At 41.9% G+C, this 26,257-nt stretch overlaps 2 protein-coding genes across 2 annotated transcripts in view; both read left to right on the top strand.

Annotated features, from left to right (window-relative positions):
* Nucleotides 1-957, top strand: part of TMEM86A (transmembrane protein 86A) — a 217,064-nt gene extending 216,107 nt beyond the window's left edge. The window contains exon 6 of the mRNA XM_083723672.1: nucleotides 941-957. The gene's annotated coding sequence lies outside the window, so the exon portion shown is untranslated. The remainder of the gene's footprint in view (nucleotides 1-940) is intronic.
* Nucleotides 1-26,257, top strand: part of LOC310837366 (receptor-type tyrosine-protein phosphatase eta-like) — an 81,944-nt gene that overhangs the window by 26,614 nt on the left and 29,073 nt on the right. Inside the window, exons 2-4 of the mRNA XM_083723877.1 lie at nucleotides 20,208-20,226; nucleotides 20,892-21,113; nucleotides 25,710-25,976. Of these exons, the coding sequence (XP_083580003.1) occupies nucleotides 20,208-20,226; nucleotides 20,892-21,113; nucleotides 25,710-25,976 (508 nt within the window). The remainder of the gene's footprint in view (nucleotides 1-20,207; nucleotides 20,227-20,891; nucleotides 21,114-25,709; nucleotides 25,977-26,257) is intronic.

The following is a 26,257-nucleotide window of genomic DNA, read 5'->3' on the forward strand; positions in this document are numbered from 1 at the left end:
AGCTTTTACAGCTCATCCACACTTCTTGTGCTTAGAAAGCACAGGTCTGAGCGGTTTTCCCCTTACCCCACTCCTTTCTGAGAGAAAACCCACTCTTTAGCGATAGGTGTCCATCTGGAGAAAACCCGAATTGCCGTTTGCGTCAGTGGAACACTAAAGAGAGGTTTCCCCCTTCGTTGCAGCACCAGAGCCAGGAGTCCCAAGTCAGCAAGTGGGAGCCATGACAATATATATTCTGGCCTTTTTTCAAAGTGGGGAATGTGGATTGGCTTTCAGCAGCAAAGGCCAGGTCTGTCTGTCTGCCTTTCTGTTCATGCAGAATCCATTCACCCGTGGCCGTAGTGTCATAGTAGTGCTGGTCATTTTGCTGTAACCGAAACCCTGACCTGTGTCTTGTCAGGTTCATTGAGAGGAGCGGGGATTCAGTCTGTGGCAATTAGGTATTTGGAATCACCTCTATCTTTTTTTGGGGGTGGGAGCAAAATCTTGATTTTTATTCCTATTTTTATCATTGCTTCCTGATTCACAGGACACGCACAAGAATAACAGGACACTTACAATATTCTTAGTCATCAAGAAAGTCCCCGTGTAAAAAGTTTGCAAGTATTCCAGTTCACAGTCTTCCTTGATGAGGGATGATCATTACTTCAGCTGTTGAGATTTTTTAATTTTATTTTATTTGCCTGTTAGAAACAAGAATGGTGTCTGAATTGAGTCTTTGTGAGGTTTCATCTAGTGAGCTGCAGGGGGGGAAACCGTATAAATGACTATCTGCCCTGATGAAAATCCTCAATAGAGCCCATTGTTTTTTATATGGCTATTATTGGAGATGGCTGGATACTAAATGATTTTAACCACCAGGCTGAAAAACGTCTGTGTTGGGACACACTCTTTCTTTCTCTCTCTCTTTGCTGGGATAATGACACTGCTTTGAATTCAGATATGGAATTTAGTTAAGGGGAGTTAAAGATCTGCTGTTCTACCCATTGTGTCTGTCTCGGAGACAGTGGATCACTTTAGGGTTTGTAACAGTGACCCTGTTGTCTAGTTCAGTTAATCTTTTATTGCTGGTTTCAATAAAGTACCATTGTGGGTTAAATTTACTGGGTCACCAGAAAATGCTGCTAACAGCATTTGAACAAAACAGAAGTCAAGATGGCTGATTAAGGCCTCTCCTCTTGTTTTGACTCTTCTAGTCAGCAGTGACTGCTGGGCTCCACAGATTTCTTTTTCGTTTTAGGCAGTTTGACTTGTAGAGTGAATTGAAGGGAGGGAGCCAGGATTGCATTCATTGCTCTCAGTCTATTCTCATTCAGCTTAATCTGTGAATAGACCATAGATGCCTTACATACAAAGCTTTGCACATGATCTGAGACCCTGCCAAGAGAACAGCAGAGATGTGGTCCTCCAAGATGTTGCTGGACATTCTTAGTGCACTTCTGATTTATGTAAGTTGACAGTATAAACTTTGAATGGCATCTGCCATGTTCGATGCATGTGCCAGAATGGGCTAACATAAATTCTGCTCTGTTTTTCTGTTTTGCTCATTCCCAAATTACAAGCCAGGATTTCTTGGTTAGTTGCTGATCGTTATTCATTTGGCCTCTTAAAAAGAGCAGAGGAAGCATCTCTTTTTTTATTTAGGGTTTAGATGAACAAGTGGAAACCAGAGAGAGGGTATAAAATAATAATAATAATTCCCAGTCTCTCTTTAAGCAAAAATTAATGGGAGAACAACCCTGAGCTAAGCATCACACACACACACACACACACAGAGAGAGGTTAGCGTGTTCTGCCATGTATCAGAATGACACCTCTTCCTTGGAAAGGATCACCATTTTTTTGCATCAGAAAAGCCTGTAGTGTTTTTGCCAGTCAGAAAAGGGGATTTCCACACTTAAGGTTGCATGGCAATGTGTGAGTGACGTAGTCCTGTGCAAGCAGGGAGACTGATTTGTGTCCTTGAATTATTCCTTGCCCAGTTCCCCTCTCCTTGCTCTTTTTGAGATTTCTAGTATCGTGTGCAGACACAACAGTGCAACTATGAATGACAGTTAAAATCCACTAATAAGGATTTATCTTAGTGGCTGCAGGCAAGCAAGTAGATTCCCATTCATGTCAAAGGAAGGATGCAAGGGCTACTCACAGTAAATTCTGTGAAATGCAACATGAATGAAAATCACACAACAAGGACAGCTTAGCAGAGTGTGCAAAGCCGTCTCTCGAGACACACAATGTTTTTTGAAGGTTATACTGTAGGTATGGCGAGTACTTTAATTTTAATGAGGGAAGATTCCTTGAATATCTGGTGAGTTTCTGACTCCTCTGAAGAGGTTCTTACTGGGAGATGGCTAGTCTGTGCCCTCTCTCTTCTCTGTTTACTAAATATTCACAAAAACGGAAATGTTAATAAATAACTAAGTCCTGATCTTGGTTGCTGTTTTACTTGCTTTCACTTTAGTTGTTTTGAAATCCATTTTTAAAAAGACAAAGATAGCGCACCAACGATGACTGGTTCTAGGTCTTTAAACTTGACCATTGTAATATGCAAACAAAAAACTAGCTGGAAAGATTTCTTTCTCCCCTGCTTTAGAGATAGCTGAAGTCTGGTGGTAACAGAAGTAATTATTAACTTTGAATGGAACCCTGTCACATGGGCAGAGAGAAAAAGCTCCTGGCATAAACGGAGGGCAATAAAATGTCCCATAAACCTTATCACTAAGAAGTAATTGCTTTCTCCTGCTAATACATTCAGTATGGGGAATAGTGACTATGAGATAGATATCAAACCTAGTGGAAGAAACCTAGATTAACCTTGGCTACATCTCAGTCCACATATAGCTTAAATAGGTGGGGTTTCTCTTTTTTTCTAGGCTCCTGGGACTTCTGTCTCTGGTGCAGAAAGGGCTTCTGATGAAAGAAATGACAATCTGAAGCAGCTGCACTCTGTACCCAAACTTCCAAACTTCCCCCTTCCCTTCGGTTTTCTGCTGCTCCTGCAGCTTTTCACATCTGCCATTTGTGGGTGCTCCCACCCATCGACCATGAATTCCCATCAATGAGGAAATTGCATTTTTAGCATCTTACAGTGTCACGACCTCTGTTTTGGCATCACACTTTTCCTAACTCAAATTAGGAGCTGAGCCCTAGTGTAAAAACAAGGCTGAGGGCAGTGGAGTCTCATCTGTGCCTGCAAAATATATTCGCATCTACTGCTTTGGATTAAATATTCTGAGTTACTATAAATAGTCAGGTTTTCTTCTCCAAAATGTTCACAATGGCTTTCTTCACTTTAAGCCGCCCAGAGAGAGAGAGAGAGAGCGAGAGCGCACTGTACAGTTTATTATTTTGTATTGAGAAGGACCTCTGTTTGGGACAGCTAAGCAGAGATTGTGATGGGGCAAAGAGAGTAGCTAAGCCAAGCTGCACTTCAAATCTAAATTATATTCTGGGATATTCATTTATGTTAACAGTTCCCAGTATCTATATCCATAAGGTTGTCTGCAATATTAAATTTGTTACTCAGTTTTAAATGCTCTTAGAAATCTTGCTTTCTCTTACCTCACTGTTATGTTCCTATTCAGTTTTTTTTGTTTTTTTAATTAAAAAAAAATAATTTACACAAAGCAGCCCCAGAGAGTTGGAAACCCCCTTGGAATGGTTCGGATACAGTACCAGAGGCTGCAGTTGGGAGTGTGTATCATGAGAAATCAGGTGGGACCCTTTGTGCAAGGGTAAATCTAGATCCAGTCCCATGAAAGGGGGCTATTAGTGTAGTATTGTTCAACAATAGCAACATGCACATGTTGCATGCTTTAAAAAAAGAATGCTGTCTCACAAATATGAATTGTTTGTTGTTAATGAAATGTTTGTACTGTTTAATATAAAGAAAAACCTCTAATCCGTTTACATAAAAGCAGTTAAAAATATAGCAACATTCAATAACGGTTCCTAAAAACTGGAGAAGTAAAAACAAAACTAAAGCTCACAAATAAAACAGACCTGGGTACGGAAACGACAAGTGAAAATTATGAGGAACTTTTGGGAAATCAGAGAACACATTTTAAATATGATTACTTATAGGAATGTGTGGCAACTTTTTTCAGTTTGAGGGATGCACACAGAGGATGCTCATTCATAATTTACAAGTGTCTATTGCAAAAGTAAGTGGTGACGTAAAGTAAATGATAAATTATTAGTTAATTGATGGACTTTATTAAATAAGTCTTCCACATGAGATTTTATGGATTACTTAGCACTGGATGCTGAGAAGCTTTACAAGCTTCGGGTGAGACATCTCAGCAGCCACGTGGCCTTGATGTGTGAGCACCTCTGAGCTCCAATCTCTGCCAGTCACTCATGGGAATAATCGAGCCCTTCCAGAAGTGCTAACATGGAGATTATGAGGAAATGCTGGAGGGTATGGAAACATTAGAAATCAGCTACAAGGACACTTGAATTCCTGCCTCCCCCCCCCCCAAAAAAAAACAACTAGTGGGGAAATGGCACATTGCAGGCCACCAGAAAAGAGAAGTTTGGTTTAAAAGGAAATGCAGCCGCCACATTGTCGGGGGTCTTAAGAGGCCTGCTAAAAATCTCTTGGAGCGCAGCAGCTGGGCCATAGGTTGACCATACCTGACTTGTACTTGGGCACATGCTGGCGTTGCTCAGCCTGTTTCACAACAGAAATCTGCGAGTGACCAACTATCACAATGGCAGGCTTCTAGATAGTACTAAACTTCTCCAGGTTTTCAACCAGTTTGTTTGCTCTGTTGGGGTGGTTGCTGACATGAATCTCCTATTTATAATGAAGAAACAGACAGTGTTTGCCATCCTCAGGATTGGAACTAGCGCTAGGCTGTGATTCTGGATTCTGGATTCCCAATGACCCTCAAGAGATTTTCCATTGAAAATCTCTCCAGAGTGTTGCCTTGTGGATGGGACCTCCTGCTTTGCCTTGTTTCGGCTTTTTGCCAGGGCCTTGATGCCATTCATTTCCCCCATTCTCATGGGCTACTCTTCACATTGGGGGGTTGGGGGTTGGAGATGGCTGGAATAGCCATCCAGCCACGATGGTTCTGCAGTGAAGTGGGTGGGCAGGTGAAAGGTCTGCTATGTTGAATGTATTCTGGCACTGACAGCTCAGTATCTGCTCTCTAAGCTCCAGTGATAAGATTAGCGATGAATATTCAGGAGTTACCTTTTAATATTTAAATGCTTACATAATTTCATTTGAGATCTCTTCATGCACCAAATTAACTTGGGGGGGGGTCAGTTTGTATATGCATTCCCCTCCCCCCTAAACATGGGACAGAATTCATTCCTTGAACAAACACTGCACTACCAACAAAAACCACTTTTTAAAAAAACACTCGTCTGCTTTAACGGATATTTGGCTGCCGAACAAAATAAGCTGAAGAGGCTTGGATTCCTCAGCATCCTGCAACATGCTTTCCATTCCAAATGGTTTGTGAAATTATGAGCTGGTTATTTAGAGTTCGTGGAAAGGTCAGAACATAGAATTCTGCCGGAAGAGAGATCTCCACCCCACCCCACCCTCGGTTTACATTTGGGATTTTCTTTTTATTTCCCCATGTTGCTTATGCTTTCCAAACGCTCTTACAATGCCGAACCTTTCTTAAAGAGAGAGTCAAAGTGTAGCATCTCCATCATATTTATGACATGGGAATCATTGGGGATGCTTTTTAACCATTGCATTTTGGCTGCTTGTGGGGGAACTGATCAAGTTGATTGCTAAGTGGCCCTTTCCAGGTGTTTAGGGACTGCACAGGCAAGTGGAATCAGGATCCCCTCTCTATGTGTGTTTGCTGACTTTTCTGAATGCCAGTCACAATGAAAACGGGCAATTTCAACAGACCCCTGTTAACCCCCCCGAACTATAAAATCCCTTGGTGTGTTGGCCCTTTGGCATGGGCAGCCCAAGAACACAGGTTTCTGGAGGTGCAAGTTTGAGTGGAATGGGATCAGAGCTAGTGGGAAGACGCTGCACAGGTATTGTGTGGGACCTAGTTCTGTTTGATGCAAAACTGTCAAAGGCCCTTCAACTAGCAATCTTGGCCTTGATTCTAAGAGATATTCAGTGGGGGTTACTATAAGACTAATGCTACTAGGAATGTAGTTATGTGATACAAGAATTGTGTGACTTTAAGAACTTGAGCTTGCTTTTCCCTCCTCTGTCCCATTTCTTTTTCCTTGCGTGTCGTGTCTTTTTTAGATTGTGACCCTGAGGGCAGAGTTGTCTTACTGTATGCTGCTCTGAGAACCTTTTTGGCTAAAGAGTGGGGTATAAATGTCTGAAATAAAAGAAGGTAGAAAAAGGGGAAATATTTTCTGAGCTTCTCCCAGCAGCTGACCCAGATAATCACATCTTCCCAGTCCCCAAAGAAGTTGAGGAAACTTTGCCAGGGGTTTTCAGACTTATGTGGATTTTCTCTTTCATACATTCTTAAGTTTGGTGCAAGTGGTTTTGAACACAAATGCCACAGAATGTTTGTCAAAACAAATGTTTGTCAAAACACTTCTACTGTACTTGAGAATACCTGCTTGCCTTCGTCCTTGATCTGAATCTTAGAGAGTCATTGGTGGTTTATTGGAGTAAATGGTAGCTTAAGTTATTTGTTGTCAAATTCTAAGTACGGTAAGTCCTGACTTGGAAAGCACTTCTTAGCTGACGGAACCACGCTTTTGTGCCATCTCTGATATAAATCTGCCCTTAAGTAAACTTTCTGCAGAAAGACAATGAACTCGCTTACTAACAAAGTGTGGAAGGAAAGGAAGGTAGTAATATGTGAGTTAGAATCTCAAATCTGGGAGCACCAGGCCAGTAAGAAGACTGTGTGAGGTTGGGCCTTCTTAAAAACTGTTAAATGAGAAATGCCATGTGCTGGGTTTGAAAACTCCCAATATAGGATACTTGACTGAAACATTGTTCCTCATTGCACTTTATATCATTCATTTTCCAGTTTCGTAGTAGAGCATCTACTTTCCATCCAGAAGATACTAGGTTCAGTCTCCAGCATCTACTCCTCTGAGTGAAAAGGGCTAACTGGTTAATAGGACAGTTAAGATATTTGTTGACAGCTCTTTAATATGGGCAATCCAGTGAGTTAAATATAATGGTAAAAGGATTTCTCACTCACATATACCATGTGCATGCATGCATGTGAAATACTCTTTATGTGTGTGGTTTTTATATGCATTAGTACAGGGGTGAGGAATTATTCTCAACTAATTAATTCCATGTAAACATGTGTGAGCTTTTTTTACGTGCCGGGAAAGCAATTTCAATACTCACTGAATTTGCCCAGACAGAGATCCATATGCTCTCTGAAGCACATGCATCTAGCTTTAGAAAAATCTGTAGAGTGAAGATGCAGAACTGTGGATTATTTGCACTTTTTAATGACCCACAACTTCTGAATGCACAAATAGGTTCTGAGGAACACTGCTTCCTTCTTTAAAAAAAGTTGGCTTGAGGAAGTTGTAGTGATAAATTGAAATTATGTACAATATTGCTGATCACACAGACACTTCATTTCCCTGACTTTAAAAGCTTGAATATGTGAGTTTGAGCTGTGGAGTTACTTAGTCTATGGTCTGTGACACAAGTTTCTCAAAGCTGATCGTACCTCCAGAAGTACCCCCTTCACTTTAGGCCACACCAATGGCCTGTATTGAATCACTGAGACCTTTGCCCATTTATTTATTTGCTTTACATTCATATCCTGACTTTCTTCTGTCATGGAAGTGAAGGCAGTGTCTATGCAGGTTGTCTGTATATATGTATTTCCCCTTTGAGGACCTTTGAATGCTAGGAGAGGGAAATTGAAGCATATGTTCATCATGAAGGACCATAGCTCAGTGGAGGGACATCTGTTTTGCATGTAAAGAGCCCCAAGTTCAATCTCTGGCATTTCCAGGTAGGGCTGGAAAAGATCCCTGATGGAAACCCTGGAGATCCACTGCCAATCAGTGTAGGCAGTACTCAGCTTGATGGGCCAATGGCAGTGTCCTATGTTCCTATGCTCACATTCTTCTCCGTCTTGTAGGTGAAAACTTTCCTAAAGGCAAGCCAGTAATTTTTTTAGTGTCTGCATGAGAGAGATTGTGTGCATATGTGTGTCCTTTTGCACATGCATCTCACAGATCCTGAAATAACTTCTGTTTTGTCCTAATGCTTTCTGCTTTGTTGCTGTTAACTGAAAGCATAGAGCACCACTCAAGAGATTAATTTTTCTGTTGCAGTTGAATGCCAAAGCCTTGACTCCCTTTCTGGTTGGCTGGCATTGTGTTTCCTTGTTGTTGTTAAATATTGCGCATTCACAAGTGCTGTGAGAAGTTAAACACAGCAATATTTCAATTCAATTGAACCATTCAAAGAATCGAAAGATACTCCTGCCATTCTGACTTGTTTGGGAGTGGCTCCCCAGTCTTGACTGAAGGGAAATAATGAGTAGTGCTGTTTACCATTGTGCCAGGAGTGTTTTTGACTGACTAATCAGCAGAACAGAATAGCCTGCCTAGAGGAACTTGGCAGTTACTTTCCATCTTGCCATTCTGCAGGGTGATCAAAACACTTCCGTGGCTGTTTTGCCAGGTAAATCTAGAGGCACGCCTAGTGATCTGGGAGATGCAGTGTGGGGAGGGTAGAAGGGAGGAGCTTTTACAGTGGTACCTCAGGTTAAGAACTTAATTCGTTTTGGAGGTCCGTTCTTAACCTGAAACTGTTCTTAACCTGAAGCACCACTTTAGCTAATGGGGCCTCCTGCTGCCGCTGCGCCGCTACTGCGCCATTTCTGTTCTCATCCTCAAGCAAAGTTCTTAACCCGAGGTACTATTTCTGGGTTAGCGGAGTCTGTAACCTGAAGTGTCTGTAACCCGAGGTACCACTGTATAGCCATAGCTCACCTTCCTTCTTTCATGTAACTCAAAGCAGTGGCCACCCCTCCAGGTAGATGTGCTTAGTTTTAGAAAGGTGATGGGTGAGGCACCTGCAGTCTGTTGTGGGGAAACTGCTGCTTATGTACATATTAAAACTAAAACAAGTCTTCTCCAAGATCAAACATGGCTTGTGCCTCTTTCTCACACATCTCCACACCATCCCTGCTTTTGTGTGTGCCTCTAGGCAAGTTAAGATGTTGGCCGACTGGGTCTCACCAGCACTACGCTTTGCAGCATTCCCAGCCACTTTGTAAACAGGGTGGTTGGTTGTTTTGGTGTTTTAAAAACAAGTGTTATATAAATGGGGAGAAGCAGGAGGTCCAGGGCCCAGGACAGAACCAACTCCTCTTTGGCATCCATCAATAGTACCCCTGCTCTTCACACTGCCTTCTACTGAGTCAGGATATTGATTCACCTAGCTTGGCATTGTCTACACTGACTGGTAGCGACTCTTCAGGGTTTCAGAATTTGGTCTTTCCCAGCTGTTCCTGGATATGCTAGAGGCTGAGCCTAAGACCTTTTGCACAGGAAGCATTGAGTTATGGTCTTCTCACTGTGCTCCAACCTCTGTTAAGCAAAACACACACACACACACACACACACACACACACACCCAACAGGAGTTAAGAAAGGAAACAAGAGTCAAGTTTCTCGAACACTTATTCCAAAGATCCAGCGCATACCACGACTCATATTCTGCCTGTAATAAAACCCTTTTCCCACAATAGTGCCTGCCAGCTGCATCAATTTTCGCCCCCTGAAATAAATTTAAAACATGTGGTCCCACTTATGTTTGTCCCTTTTCCCGCTTAGTAATGTTTCCAGTTCAGGATTGGTGGTCCTCCCTGAAGTGAACCCTCCCACCCCACATTGAAGAGGACAAGGTTGAATATAGAAGCAATAAATCCCCTACTGCTGTGCTAAGTGTTGGCCACATTGAGTACCACTTGTAGACTTAGGTTCATTGAATGTGTTGGATCAAGGCCTGGCTGGCTGAAAGCAGTGAGAATTTGGCCACAGACCTAGCAAAGTTTCACCCTTGACATGTAACCTTGTGTCATGTGAAGCCAAATAATCCACTGTAACACAAGAGAGTAGCTGCTTTCTTGTAATAGCTGGGCTTCTGCTACTGGAAGGGTTGAAGCAGTGGTTATAAGGCTTAGCTGTGCCCCTCCAGGTGTTTCTGGACCACAACTCCAATCACCTCTGACTCCAGCAACATCTGAGGGGGCCATAGGTTCTACATCCCTTGCCTTAGAACAACGGGGGGGCGGGGGGGATAACATTTCATAAAGGCTTTAATAGTATAATAGAGGTGATGGGGACCAGCAACCAGATATTGTGGATGAACCAGATTTGGGTAGTTTGCCTGAGATGTGCACAGTTCGCTTGAGGGCGTTCCATTTGTTGGCCAGGTGGTGTTGGTGGGACAGAGTTGGGTAGCGCCATGTGACACCCGACTGCTTTGCCTGGTTGTAGGGAGAGGGACAGAAGAAACAAGGAGCTCCGGTCGATTTTTATTTTAAGACTTAGGTGAGCATTATGAAAGACTAAAAGTCTACCCTTTAGGAATCTGGATCCAGACCATTGCCTGCTTCCCATGGCTATCTTAGAGATCACTTTAGCCTCATAAGGCTTATCTCATAATAAAACTTAACTCTCCCAGGCATTTGATGGTTTATGATGATTTTGCTGGTGCTGTTATTTTGCTGCTGTTTTACCTTTGTCTTCTATGGATTTTTGTATGATTTTTATGGTTGTAATGGATTGTTCTCCCCCACCCATCCACCCCGTTTTACGCTTCTATTCATCCATCCAATTTATTTGCTGCTTGCTGCATGTAGTGATTGTGATTACGATGCTTCTGTGTGGCAGCAACCAGAATGAAGTGACAGGCTCTTGTAGGAAAACAAACCTAAATAGAAATCGCATTTCTGTTAGTCCTACCGCAAAGTAAAATTTCTACATTCCTCTACAACTTGTTTTGAGGTTTCTTTTTCAATTGCCTTAGTCCTTTAACCCAAATTGCTGATGTAATGGATTTTCTTTGTTTGCCAGATGTGACACACTCACAAGTATAGATGTGCTTTAAAACAGTTGGATGTGTGGGAGGGGAAATCCCAGCCATAAACTAATGGGGTTAACTGTTTGGCACAGCCAGGCAATGATTTATGGTAGAAGCCGACTTAGACAGCATTGCATGATGTCATTTGTTTTGCTGATGTTGTTAGTCTTTCCTTTTTAATTTCTGTAAAATCAAACAGGTTGCAGAGTTTGAAGTACTAATGGAGGGGGGGGAGTAGGAGGTTACTATTTTTCTTACATTTCTTCATGTAAATTGATAGCATTTCAGCCTTATGCTGTAGAAGCAGGCGAGACATTTTCACTTTAAAGTAGGCCTCTAATTGTATAGTGTGGTTATATGTATTGCTGACTTTTGTTTTCAGGAATGTAGCATAAAATGAGATTAAACAACTCCCTAATACATTCCAGGAATTCTATGTGCAGTGATGGCAGCGTGGTAATGAAGAGATTTACATCACTATTTTTTTTAAAAAAAAATAGATGGCTTCACTACTCGCAAGTAATTAGGAGTGCCTCCTCCACAGTTCTACATTGAGTATTACAGCATCTTCATAGGTGGTATTTTTTAAAAAATGCATTTCCTTCAGTCACATTCAGTGTACATAGGTGTACAGGTCATGTTCCAGATGCCAGCTACTCATATCAGTGAGGAAATTTAGCTCAATTGATGCTTTTGTTGTGCCTGAGGTATATGTGTAGAAAGCAGAAAGGCCACTCATATGAAAATTTCAGGTTGTTGTGATGTGCATCGAACATATCTTAGAATTGCTTCATCGAGGCAAGAATTATTATAGCTACAGATTAAATTTTTTTGCATCAAATGTTGTTGGTGCTTCTTGCACTGTGGCTCCAGTGGGGGCACCTGCAAATGTAGTGGCGATTAACTTTTCTTTCTTTCTCAGGGGCTGTATTCACTCTTGGCCAACCCTCCATGGGCCTTCTTTCAGTGGTGGGTGAGGCCTCACACTCTTGTACGTATACACACACACACACACACACACAGGACCTTCTCATCTGATTGGTGTAGATCAGTTGAACTTGCTGCTCCCTCTCTGCTCATCTAATTGATCTAATGGCCTGAGTTTTGTTTCTGACAAAAATTAAGTCACTGCCTACCATGGGCGTAGCCAGGTTTCTTTTGGGGGGGGCAGGACTTTTGTCAGAACCGGTGTGATTGGTCAGTTAAGTATTTCTATTGATTTACTTGATGGGGGGAAACTGCCCCTCCCTGGCCCCCCCCTACATCCATGCTGCCTGCTATGGCAAAATATTTCACAATCCATTACATAGTCCTTTGCGTCATTGTTGTATTGTTCCACACCATTTATTTCACTGCAAAGGAAACACATTGCAAATCCTGGAGGGATTACTGTTGATAATTGTGTATCATTATACTTCATCTGTGGACTGAAAACACCAAGAACCGCTGTTTCAGCCATGGGACAAATAAGTAAATATCAGCAATTTCTGCTCTAGTTTCCATTGAAATTCTCGGACATCCCTTCCTGATTTGCGTGCCTATCAAGGTTCTCTGCTGTCCCACTGTGTACCTTTTTTTGTTTTTGCCTCCATGAAAATCAGTCGGGTGTTTGGGGGGGAGGGAGCAGAAAAACGTGCTTCGGAGCCTGCATCAGGCCCCTGAATTAAGGTAAAGGTATAGTGACCCCTGACCATTAGGTCCATTCGTGACCGACTCTGGGGTTGCAGCGCTCATCTCGCTTTATTGGCCGAGGGAGCCGGCGTACAGCTTCCGGGTCATGTGGCCAGGCAGGACTGATCCGCTTCTGGTGAACCAGAGCAGCGCACAGAAACACCGTTTACCTTCCCGCCGGAGCGGTATCTATTTATCCACTTGCACTTTGACGTGCTTTCGAACTGCTAGGTTGGCAGGAGTAGGGACCGGGCAACGGGAGCTCACCCCGTCGCAGGGATTTGAACTTTTGACCTTCAGATCGGCACCCGCGTCCCAGCCCCTGAATTAAGAGTTAGCTAATGGAAATAAAAGGAAGGGATTGTCTCCTGGAACAGATTGGGGGGTGTTTGCTGGGGAGTGCAGCGGGGAATCAGCAAAATATTGCCTCCTTTCCTCTTCTGAAAGTGGATTTCTCTACTGAATCAAAGTTCCTTGCGCTCCTAGAAGGGTACCAATTGGATCAGCTACCTCCTTCTGAGTTGTCTAAATGGACAATAAAAGGCTTGTAGGTGGGGAAACCTCCTTCTTTGCTGTAAACTAAATACATGGCAACCTTTCGCCATTCTTGTTTTATCTTATGCCTGTGTTTGGTGATGGGCTTCGCTTGCAATAGATAGAGAATGTGGACAGAATGACACATTCTGGAAACAACTAACATAGCAACAATTGTATATGGTGGCATTCAACTAAATAATTGTGCTGGTGCAAGGATTACCAGTAACTCAATGGGACTTTCCCCCATCTCCTCCTGCTGCACGTGTCCCATGCCATCTCCAAATCTGCTCCGGAGTGTTGGGGGAACCCTAGAACAGATCTACAGGGCGTGGGGAAATATCATTCCTATTTGCCTTTGTCCTATGCTGAATACAACCCCTTAATATGCACAATTGCCACTGATCATAACTGTTGATAAGTATTTCTTAGAACAATACTCTGCCGAAGGAAGAGATTGCAGGCATTGGAATGGGAGGATACTTTTAAGTGCACTCTTTTGTTTCTGTTACGTTCCAACACCTTACTTAAAAGTGACAAAGAATCTTGTGGCAGCCTAAAGTCTGCCATTCGTTTTGCTGTAAGCTTTCTTCAACTACAATCCCATTTCATCATAACTCTGAAGTGTTTCCCTCAGGGAAAAGGGAACGAACGGGTCTGATTCAAAGCCTGTAATCACTTGCTTTGGCAGCATATTATTAAAGGTGCACCTGTAGCAAGAAATACCTGTACTGGTTGACAGTTATGAATTGCACCCATTCATTCAGTTTGCTCCAACGGAAGCCCCCTTTAAGGCATTAAGATGCAAGACTGTGAGAAATGCAGTCTTTAAAAGTTTCCATCCATTTCTGATACAGTAATCCATTTACAGCAGGAATAGGGAACCTGTAACCTTTCAGATGTTGGGCTGTAACTCTCATCATTCCTGACAATTGGCTATGCTGGCTGGGGCTGATGAAGTGTGTGTGTGTGTGTGTGTGTTGTTTGTAATAGATTTTATTAAAGTTTGAAAAAACATACAATGGTTAGTATCAAATATCCAATCTACTTTTATCAAAGGTTTAAAAAATCCTAATCTAAATAAAAGCACAAACCAAAAGAAAGAGAATTAAAAATAGAGGGGGGAAGGAAAGAAGAAAAGGAGGGGGATGAACAAAGGGGGAATAACTTCTGGTGCTTTGACTGTCATCTATATATCGAAAAATGTTTGAAACATCCACTTTGAGATAACACCCAACAATCCCACTTTCTAAAAAAGATCTATTTTCTTCAATCCTCAAACCCAGATATCATGTCCATTTTCTTTTTCACACTAAAAGTCTATAAGGAGTTTCCAGTCTTTAGTAAATAAGGGTTGATGGAAGTTTTGTCCAGCAACATTTGGAAGGCTCCAGTTTCCCAGCCCCAATTTATAGTCTGGTCCAAGGTATGGATGTTTGATGAGAAGTAGGTTCCGCTCTGATGAATGACATTTATTCCCAAGTAAGGTGACATAGGATTACACCCTTTATTCCACAGATATTTCAGCTAGAATATTTGCTGTTTGTAGCAAAATATAGAGGAAAAAAAGCCTATGCCTATGCAATTAGTTTCATTTTCCAAAAACAGCCTAGTGAAACTGGCTTGTTAGATTTCACTTCTTTTTTCTGTGTACATACAAAAAGTTATTCTGGAAGGTGGCATTGGACGCCACAAAACAAGCAGTGGTCAAGGAAGCAGAATTGAAGTGTCTCCTTCTTATTTCATGCGTCTCATCATGAGGGAGACAGGTGAGTCTCTATTCATTATGTAGGATGTGCTTGGTGTTAAGAACAACCCACAGTGAAACTAAGGAACTGTAAATTTCATGTTGGCTTTTATTTCCCACTACCACAATTCAAGTGCAGTGCTATTTTAATATCACCGTGCATCCTTAGCATAAGATTTTCATTCTGTAGAACTTGTTTGTGACCTGTCTAAATTGGCTCATCATGTTGAGCCCAAATATCATTTAATAATCAGGCAATTATCTGAAACTTAGCAAAGTAAGTGGAAAGGTCGTCCTCAGTTTGTTTCTGATCAAGATAAAGTTAGGATAAAGTGTTATGAAATTATCTTTGCAGAGTAATTCTAGGTTTTCTGTTTCATCGCATGTTTGTATTTAAAGTAGAAATCTGTATAGAGAGGGTTAGGTTTGAACAAGCGTCACCTTAAAAGAACAAGCCAAATCTATATTTACATAATTGAGGAAACCAATTTGTTGGGAATCTCATATGAGATACACACGCAGTGGAAGTCTCTCCCAGTAGTAGTCACCACATGGAAGCAGCTTAAGGCCAAAATAGTTTACTCTTGAAGAAGATAACTAAAACAGTTATTGCATGTACAGCTTGTAGGCTTTTGCAGATACAGATATACAGTGGTACCTCTGGATGCGAACGGGATCCGTTCCGGAGCCCTGTTCTCATCCTGAAACGAACCCAACACGGGTCGCGATTTGCCGCTTCCGTGCATGCATGTGACGTCATTTTGAGCGTCTGCGCATGTGCGAGCAGCGAAACCCGGAAATAACGCGCTCCGTTACTTCCCGGTCACTGCGGAGCGCAACCCGAAAACGCTCAGCCTGAAGCATATTCAACCCGAGGTATGACTGTATACAGAAAATAGAAGTACAAAGTATCTCTGTTGCTCCAAATAATCTCCAGCAATTCAAGATGTAACCCTGAACAAGTAACACCAACAGACTCACAACTTACATACTAACTGACAGACTACTGAGCTAATGCATGCCAGCCCAGTAGTCTGTCAGTTAGTATATGAGCAGGTATCATAGATATAGTCGTGGCACTGGGCAGTTACTGTAGCAACTGGCTTGGCTGACCTTGCACCTGTGATTAGCTCATCCATAGGGTGACTCACGCCAATGAAGGAAATTGACCGCTTCTTATGTCTGCTTACTCCAGCATAATTATCTGAAGCTTTGTGATGGAAGCCGATTTCATAAAATGAGTCCTTTTATGCAAAGCTCTCTACAGGAAGCAGATTTAATGCACTGCAGGGTTTTGTTTAAACTGCCTCAGTAAACTCAGTAAATTTCTCTTCTAAAAGTTAAACTGGCTAGTAACCAACACACCTGTTCTTCTAGTGCAAAGGATGTCTGCTAGTGGAACAGAACCGCCACACCTTCTCTGCCCGCCTGCAGCCCACTGTGAGCCCTCAGAATCAACTCTGGAGGGTTGGGGAAGGTGAAGTCATGTTGCGCAGGCAGAAGTCTGTGGCACTCAGACCCCTGAGCAGTGCTTGTAACAACTTTCTTTACCCTTCTATCATAGTGCATTTTCTTCTCACTTGTCCCTCTAAACCTCTCATTTTTCATTTGACTACAAGGTCTCATATCCACAACAATGTGGAAAAAGAGAGAGAGAGTGTGTGCATACATACATATATCTGACATAAAAATTATTTATTGATTTCTTACTTGGGGCATTTATTTACTGCCCAGCCAATCCCACTCCCTGGGCTGCTCATATTTTAAATATATATAAATTAGGCTGCCAGTTATCCACAGAGGGTCCGTACTGATCAGCACCCGCAGAAGGGAAAAGCCCCTCTAGGGCCTGCCTTTGCCATTGAACATGTGTTTCTTTAAGTATGCCAGTGTTTTCTAAAAGCTTGCCAGATTTTCTGTGAACACAGCCATCTTATCAGCACCATGAAGGCCCTGCTTCCTTTCTGGGCAAAGACATTAATTTATCATGTTTTTCTTCACATTTATAAAGATAGGTTCATAAATATTTATAAAGGAGGTTGTTTTCCTCTTTCTTTAAGACCTTGATAACTCCTGGGACTTGGCTGGTGACAGAAGGAAGTCATGTTGAATTCAGTACTTTGGGGACCTTAGCAAGTTTCCAGCAAGCATATATTAAATATTGCCAGTAACGTACTCTTTTAGGAAATCTAGTAGCAAACCAGTACAATGCAGCAGGTTTTATTTGTACTTATGAACCATCTTTTCATCATGGAACCCAAGGTTTGCATACATGTGGCTCTCAGATAGCCACCCAACCAGGTATGACCAAATTCATACCTGCTTAACTTCAACAAGGTGGCCACTTTCTGTGCCTTCAGATCACACTCTGGAGCAGTGGATGTCTCCACTTAGCCACAAAGTCCACTGGGTGACCTTGGGCCAGTCACTGTCTCTCAACCTACCCAACATCAAAGGGTTGTTAGGAAGATAAATGGGACATGAGGAAAGCCATGGTACGCTGTCTGGAGCCTGGAGGAAAGTGGGGATATAAATGAAATAAGTACATAAGAATCAAGGGGGGTATCCAGTGCTCTTACACTTGTGCAATAGAACTCCCCCCTTTTACTCTCCCTGTCCCCACACCCTTGTGCACCCTACACTCTCCCATAATTTCCTCTGAAAGGTTGGGAGAAATTCCCAGAACAGATTTAGGGGGTGCATGCAAGGGGCGGGGAAGTTCTGTTGCACAAGCATAGATCCTTAGGCTAGAAGAATGAGTGACTTAGCGCTACTTTGGATACAAGCCTAAATAATTGGCATATGACTCCTCAGCTTTTGAGTTCTAGAACACAATAGAAAAATTCCTAACCATTGTAGAAATAAGTTGCTGGAAATCTAAGATAATTGTGCAAGGATGGGATTTCGCTCACATATAATTACTGCTTTTATTTCAGGTCTTTCTGGCTTTGCTTCATTATTCTGTTTTGTCCTAGGGCACCGTGAACCCTTTTCAGGGTGGAGTAGTATTTCAGATAAACACTTTGTCCCATGTTTTCCGTGATAGCATTTAAAAAAAATAAATCACATGTCTCTCTTTGTTTATAATACTTTAAATCAAAAGTTGTTCTGATGCACAATTAATTAAAGCAAAACTTTGTGCTGTAAAACATAGTATATTTCCGTACTTTATAAAACAAGTGAAAAGCAAAATTAACAGTTCTCATTAAAGTACATTTACAAAGTAGGGAGTGATACTAGCTAATTAAGAAGTTTTAAATAGTGATTTGGAGGTTGTTCCACAGGCTTCCCAGGAAAGGCAAATTCCAATTATCCACAGCAACTGAATAAGGTGAGCCTGGTGGAGGTGGTTTAAGGGAAATAGTGGGCAGACAACAACCAGCTTAGCTCCTCAACCGGTCACTAATACTTGCCTAAGATGCTGGATCAGTACAGGTGGCTAACATCTTAGACACGTCCATGCACGGGTCATTTGGGACCTGGAAGAGGATGGAATGGGGGCGGGCTGAGGCACGCTTCAGTGAAACATGGAGGCCGGGAACAGAACCCCCCACACAAAATGGTCACTGCCTGTATAGTTTGCAGGAACAAAGAAAAGGGCCTTCTCAGTTGTGATGCCCAGGATGTAGAAATCCCTCCCCTAGAATACCCACCTAGCCACCTTTTCGTTGATCTTTCACCATTAGCTGAAAGAGTTTTTGATCTGGCAGGACTTTGGCCTGTGCTTCGTTTGATTCTTTCTCTCTGTCTGGATGATGTAGGGTTTTGTCCTGCCGGTTTTTATTGCTGCTGTGACGTCTTAAATTGTTTTATTTTGGATTTCTGTTAATCATCTGCTGCCCTGAGCACTTGGGAGTGACAGGTTGAAGTGGAAATTTCATAATAAACATAACTAGTCATATCAGACCCAAGGTTATCTGCTCCAGGAAGTTCGTATAGGTGTAGGGGAATAAGACAGATCCCTGTGGCACTCACCATAAATCTCAGCGGCAGAAGTAAAATGGCCCCAAGTAAAACTGCCCACTGGGAATGCCTGGAAAGGAAGGGGGGGCAGTTAGTACAGTGCTTGGCCTCGTTGTCCCTGCCAAACCTTGAGAGCAACCCAACAGAATGTTGGGTCATTTGGCTGACAAAATCTAATGTAATGTTTCATATTTAAGGTTATTATGAGCACATAACTTTTGTGGTTTTGTTGTGGCCTCTAGTGGTTTGCCCTCAGTATTACAAGCAGTTAACATGGTAGTTTAGATAACAGCATTTTACTTGAAGCGTATTGATTTCATATGTGTGGTTTGTGAAAGGCAAACAATACACTACAAAAAATATTTGAATGTATGTATATTATTATATCTTCTATAAACAAAAGTTGCTTGAATGATTACATTAATACTATGGGGAGACTATAGCTCCTGGGGATATTCAGTAGACAATATCGCTAATCAGCTCAATCAAGCCAGTAGAGTTTTTCCTTAAGCGTAGAAAAACAGATTTTGTAAATCTTTTTTTAAATAAAAAAACTCATTTAAAATAAAAATGATCATTTGGCTTTTGTATATGAAGTCAGGTTTTTTTTAAAAAAAAATTTAAAGATATAATGTTAGTAGACTATAATTTTTTTTTTTTAGAGGTAGGCAATGGGAATAATGGAAGGGTCCAGTGATTTGGGACTTCACAGTGGCCTAGATGAGCTTCTGTAGGTGTGAGCAGCAAATAATGACACGATGTCTACCTGTATCCAGTATAAAAAGCTACTGTAGGTGATGCCCACAAATGGAGTCACTACATAGCATAACAAACCCTCAGGGGTCTTGTTAAACATATTGATCTTTTCAGCTTTTCATGTTTTATAAATATTTCTAGCTGCCATATTTAGGGGAAGTGATAGAATATGTGTCAACTGCTATCCTTTCTCCCCATTCTTCTGCATGTATAGCTCTCTGCTTTTTCTTTTTTGCTTATGCATCTCTATGGGTGAAAGCCAAAGCTGACATTCTTCTTGCAGAATGGCTTTTCATCCAGTGGATGTTTGTTCACAAATTCCCCCATCCCGAAAAACCTGTTCCAGAGGATTAGATGGTGATGGAAGGAACCATCAGGGAAAGGGTGAATCGGAGAAAATCACTTCCCTCGCATTAGCAAACACCATTGCTGCATCAAAAGCACAAATGTATGCCACAGGGGTAATGACGTTTTCAGGATCTTCTAATGCCTTTTCTTTCCTTTTAACAGGTAGCAGTTGCTGCTGAATGTAAGTACCACCCTTATTATCTGTTCAGATTTCAATTCTATCCCTGATATAGGGGTCGCTGGTGTTGATTTATGGTTAGCCAATGCAGCTCTGTAAATGCTGTTCGAAACCTTTCACCTCTGTACGTCTGTTCCCAGGCCATGAAGCACCCCTGGTGCTGTTCACTTGTTACTTGAATTTTATAGCTTTTCACATTATCTGTTTTATGAATATTAAATGGTATGTTGATAGGCTTGCTTCCCTTCAGATTGATTATTCCACTTCTGCAGATCTGCTTGGTTTGTACCAATGCAACAGCTTCTACACTTCGTAGTTTCTCTCTTGCAGAAAACCTAACTCTTTTCTGTTGCTATGAACAAAAAAGTCACTGAGAATGCTGCATATTGGGTTCATCCAAGGCCCTACCCCCTTTTTTGTGCCATTGCCATACAAGTATCCTGGCATTAGATCAGTTCTGCATACGATCTGGTCTCTTGTTGACTCTTGATCTGCAGAAGCACCTCTTCCCACCCCACACTGCTCACCAGTTTCATACTGTCCAGAGCTCATATAACAGACAGAGAGTGTTTCCCCATACTTCGTAACAAATATTTCATTTAGCAGTGGAAAAAAACTCTAGCTAAGCAAAGGCATTTAGCTGTTGGTTCTTTTTTCCTTCTGCATAGGTATTAATGAATGTGGATCTGTAAATGTAACCGTATCAGAAACAGAAATACATATCCAGCCACCTGACAACCAAACAATAAGTAATGTAACTTTTGCAAATGGAACACGTGCTGGAGTGCAACTATCGAATACGACGGTATCTGGACTTCAACCTGGCACGCAGTATGAAGTGACTTTTGAGATTTCTACCAATAAGTCATGCTGCAAAATCATTACAACAAGTAAGTAATGGGCTGGAAGAGATGTTTACGGATCTGAAATGGCATTGGAGGCAGTTCTTACATTTTAAATAGAGAGAAGATTGCTTGGATTTCTCACACGTGTGTGATTCTGCTACTAGTAGCTGATTCCAGTAAGACCAGGCGCTGCTACTGACTAATGGAACTGAACTGTTCATTCTAATGCAAAGCACAACTGAAGTCTATAGCCTCTACCAGCAGCCAGCTATCTGATCAATAGTGCAAATGACAGCCAGGGTTCTTCTTCCCATGCTTAGCCTTGGAGAGCAAATGGCTCCTCCTACAATTATTAGCACTTCAGGCTCCATTGTGTGCACTTTGCCTCACTCAGGAAGTTTTCCTGCTGAGCTGTACAGGTTTTCCTTTCGAGTCATGTTTGTTCCTGCAAGCAAATAAGTCCAAATGTAAGCCTCCTTCATTTAGTCCACATTTAGAAATTTGGGGGGGGGGTTCTGTGTAGTGCTTTTTTTAAAAAAATCATATTTATTGAGGTTTCCAAAAGTAAAAAATCCAACAACAAAAAAGAACAATAAAAAAAAGAAACATTTACATTTTAAACCTTAATTTCAATAATGTCTTTCCAGGACTTCCCCACCCCTCCCCTTCTTGTATTCCATTTCTGTTTATTTAATTCAACAAGTTCCTATCCCAAATTTTTAACCTTATCGTATTTAACCCCTTATTCAATTTAGCTCATTTTAGGTACCCTCTTTCATATTCCACAGTCTTTAAACATAAACATCTTTTTTCTAAGGTCGACCCCAGTTCCCTTCCACAAATTTCCCTTTTTTATATTCATTTCAAAACCACACATGAAAAAGAAAGAAAAATTCAAAATATGATTGTACCCCCTTTGGATTCCCATTCTCCCTCCCCTCTTTTCCGGTTTCAATCCCCAAAATCCATCAGTCTATCTAGTGTCAGCCTGGCGATCTCACATCCGAGGCTCTTAATTCTCTCTCTGCTCCTCTTTGCTGGTTTTTTTGATAGTCTTTTATGTCAGGCATCAAGTCTCGTAAAAGCTCTGTCTCAAAAGTATCCGTTTTTCTTGCATCCAGGCCTATCCTTTTGAGCCTGAGTGCCCCAAGTGCTCCCACTTCCATCTTGCTCAAATTTGTACTCCATAGGTTTTCTAATCCCCCCATCGGGAGATCTCTCCAATCTTCCATGTCCAATTCAAACCAAATTTCCATGATCCAATTCCTGTTTTCCTTTATGTCCTTCCCGACAGGCCTTCCTTGGTCTTCTGCGATGGTTTCTTTCCCTGTTCAGTTGTAAGTATTTCCAATTTCGCTACAGAAGCTTTTTGTTCAGGAACCAAAACTTGCGTCAGGTCCCTTCCATTTTCAATAGATACTTCTATTGTTTCCTTCAGTGTAGATACTTCTGTAGACAAAACAGTGCTCTGTTCTTGAAGTTTTCCCAGGAGATAAAAAGTCCTGTTCAACTCCATCAGTATTTTTCCACTTACAGCCATTCTTGTAATGTCCCAGAACCCCCTCTAGAGGGGTTATAGTTACTTAGTTTCCTTCCAAATCCAAGCCAAAAGTCAAATTAACTTGTTATTCCTTGTTTTCGACACATTATATCCAAATTGTAACAAATCTAGCCAGCAAAGTCTCCAGAACAAAGTTCTCTTTTTGTACTTCACTTTGACAGCTACTTTGACAGCTGTCAAAATCTCTATGTTTCTTCCCCAGGCTCTCTCGCGGGTTACTCCCGGTTCCGGGGGGGGGGGGGATTGTACTTTAAATCTCGATCCGCTTTTATCCTCCAGCACAATTACTTGTAATTTTAACTTGTGGAATTAATAACTTTTTCCCAAAGAGGAAGAGGCTCTTCTCTCGACCTTAATTGTTAAATCCTTGCTTTAAATTGTCTACAGTGGGGGGGAGGCAGACTTCCTCTTTGCACCTCCCCCGCTCGTACCGAATTTCAAAAAAGACAAAGAATTTCCCTTTTAAGTCCAATTTCCGTATTACTCACGGGTTGTTGTTTTAATCCAAATGTTCAGAAGAAGAAGTCAGCGCTCTCCATCAAATGACATGCGGCTTCGCTCAGCAGGGGAAGCAGAGGACTCTCAGCACCGCGCCGCTCCCTGTCCCCCGTTCCGTAGCCTTTAAAAAGGCTCCTTCACGGGTCGGGAAGGGCGCTAACGGTGCCCACCGAGTCACCAAGTCCACGGGCTTTTGCGCCCGTGGTTTTTAAGGGTCCCCGCGTCGCCAGCACAGCAGAACCCGATCCCTGCTGAGCCGATTCCCTCCGGAGCTCGGAGGGAATCCACCATTCGGCGATGGCGCTAACCCGGAAGTTCTGTGTAGTGCTTTGAAACAGTAATATTCTTTAAATAAAAATAGTTGGTTTTAAATTCAAAGAGAGCACTCATTTTGTTTCCCTGTTTCATGTGGCTATTTTTTTTTTTTTTAAAAAAAAAAATGTCGCTGAAGGCTTTTTGAGGTAATGGAACTATACAAAGTCCAGAGCTGCCAAGTAAGAGCCTTAAATAATTAACTGATGAATATAGTAATTGAGTTCTACAGAAAAGAGGTTTGGTTTAAAGACACTCAGGAGCAATGTTAAGAATTAAAAATGTATGAATAGCTTTGCTGTCCTTCAAATCCGACATATGGGATCGGGATTTCCTTTGCCACAGAATGTTTGCCAGTACTGTATGAATCCGAACCTTTTCCTCCTGACACAATTGTCTTAGATGTGTGTTGAGACTACACAGCTTTGCCTGGTCAGCTGCTGTGTACATGAAGCATTTCTAAAATCACTGCTTGGAAACTGTGGATTCACCCTTGGGTTGAATAGCCAACATTTGTCTTTCTGGACCTTGCTGCCACATTTCACAATGTAGTGTTGGCACCCAAATGTATAATGACCACCAGCCCCTTCTCAGTATACACAGCTAGACTGCTTCATGTTATGTGCAGTTTTTCTTCTGGACAGACAAGTTGGTTGCCATGTCTTCAATGCAACCATTAAAGCACATGCCAGTGTCTTTGAAAGCAGTTGTGTCCAAGCCTTTGTAGACAAGAACTTCCAAACATTATAGACTTTCCCTTATGAGGACTCATGCCTCAATACACTTGCTCACCTTTAAGGAACTCCTCTGGTGTCCTTGCTACAATTGTCTAGAATGAAGGCCGTCGTGGAATTAGTCTCAAATGCCTGTTTCTGAAGAGTGACTCTCCCATTAGGAGGACCTGTATTAATCCATCTTGAGGTACCTCCAAGATGTGGCATTCACCTGATCGTTGGTCATTTTGTAGCTTGTGCCTTTCCTCGCATGGGTCGATTTTGAACTGTGTGGGCAGAAATGGCTCACCTGATGCTGCTGTGACACCAGCTGATTGGCAGTTGGACAACTCCACCCACCTGTCAAGCTTGCTGTACTCCATCAGGCCAGCTACTTTAGTCTTCAGGCTGTGCACTTGTTCCCACAAAGACTGCACTAGACACACAACCACAGCATCTGTCCAGCAGCCGTTGGATATGCTAAGTCAAATTTTGTGCAGCTCAGCTCTTCCTTCACACTCTTGTTAGACTTTTTCTGCACTTCCTGTTTCTTTTTAACTTTAAAGAGTTTTTTTATTAAGCCAGGGATTGGGAACCTGTTGCCTTCCAAATGTTGTTGGACCCCAACTCCACCATCTCTAGCCATTGGCAGTGCTGGCTAGAGCTTGTTGGAATTGGAATCCAACAGCATCTGGAGGGTCCCGAATTTCCTATACCTGGTTTAGCCACTATATAGTATATGCCAAGTATTAAGAACTGCTTCTGATTACCTGTCTGATTACTTAGCTGGGAAAGAGCTTGGATTTGGGGGTTTTGATTTTCAGAATTTGTTGCCTTTCTTGCAAATAAAACAGTAGTTTGACATAATCCCACAGGTAATGGTAAGCTACCTGAGCATTGTTCATCTGACTCTTGTACCTTTGTGCAATAGAATGCAGTTTTCATACACATCGATAGAAGGGAATATTTAACCTTAAACAAAAATGTCCTGTGGCTTCCAGGTATGTTTGCAGGACATATCAACTGATATACCTCCCAGGAGTGAAATCTCAAGTGGCACCAGTGCATGAGCTTGTGGTGTTGCATCTCCATCAGTTTTGTTGCCTTCTGTTCATAGGTAAATTGTTAATGAATAGGAAGCGCCTGCTTGTAAATTCCCAATTATTCAACCGGTGTTGTAACATATATCCTCAAGCAGATGGTAACAAGACTGAAGGAGAGCCAAGTGCTGCAAACATTTATTCAAGTGTGCCTTCAAATGATTGATGCAATTGCACATAGAAAACAAATGTCAAAATTTAAATTGCACCTATGCTCACTCTGGTTTCTTCACCAGAACATATTAAAAATAAAAGTAAAAGTTTAGTGCAATTCAGGTACCTTTCCATTTTTATGTTATTTATCAAAACATCTATAACTGGAGCAAAAGGAGCACAGTTTTTGCAAACCAAATTGTAAAGCCTTGTATCTCTTAACAGATTTTGGGTAGCACATTCTCAAATGGAGATATTGTCTTTCAGTGGTGCAGATAAAGCCCTTTTTCTTTTTCTTGAACAGAACCCAGCCCAGTTTTTGACATCAGCCTTGAAAACCGCAGTAATTCAACAGTAAGTTTAAAGTGGAACAATCGCGATCCAAATGCATCTAACTACACTTATCGGATACTAATAGAAGGAACTGATCCTCCCAGGAAAGAAACTTCTAACACCACCAATGCAGTAATTAGGGGCCTGGAACCTGCAACATTGTATACATTCACGATATTCCCACAAGCCGATAATGGTAAAATTGAAGGAGAACCAAATCATACAACTGTTTATACCAGTAAGTAAACATTTGAAATGTCATGCACATTCACATTTTATTTATGCATTTGCAGTCTTATGTGGGTGGGTGGGGGAAAATAAATGGAGAGCAGGTTTGCTACCCACCAATGGTGAAAATAGTTTTTTAAGTCCTCCACCTCTCTTACCTGGCTCTAGGAAGGTTGCAGGAGTGCTCTGGGAGCACCTCAGGACCCTTGTGTGACCTTCGCAGAGCCCACTAAGCACCCCTCACAGGGGTGGGGGCAGTTCTTGGGGTTCCTGGCTTTGCCTGCTTTTGGT

The sequence above is a fragment of the Podarcis gaigeae genome (assembly GCF_964106915.1).
Source record: "Podarcis gaigeae genome assembly, chromosome: 1".
Taxonomy (NCBI): domain Eukaryota; kingdom Metazoa; phylum Chordata; class Lepidosauria; order Squamata; family Lacertidae; genus Podarcis; species Podarcis gaigeae.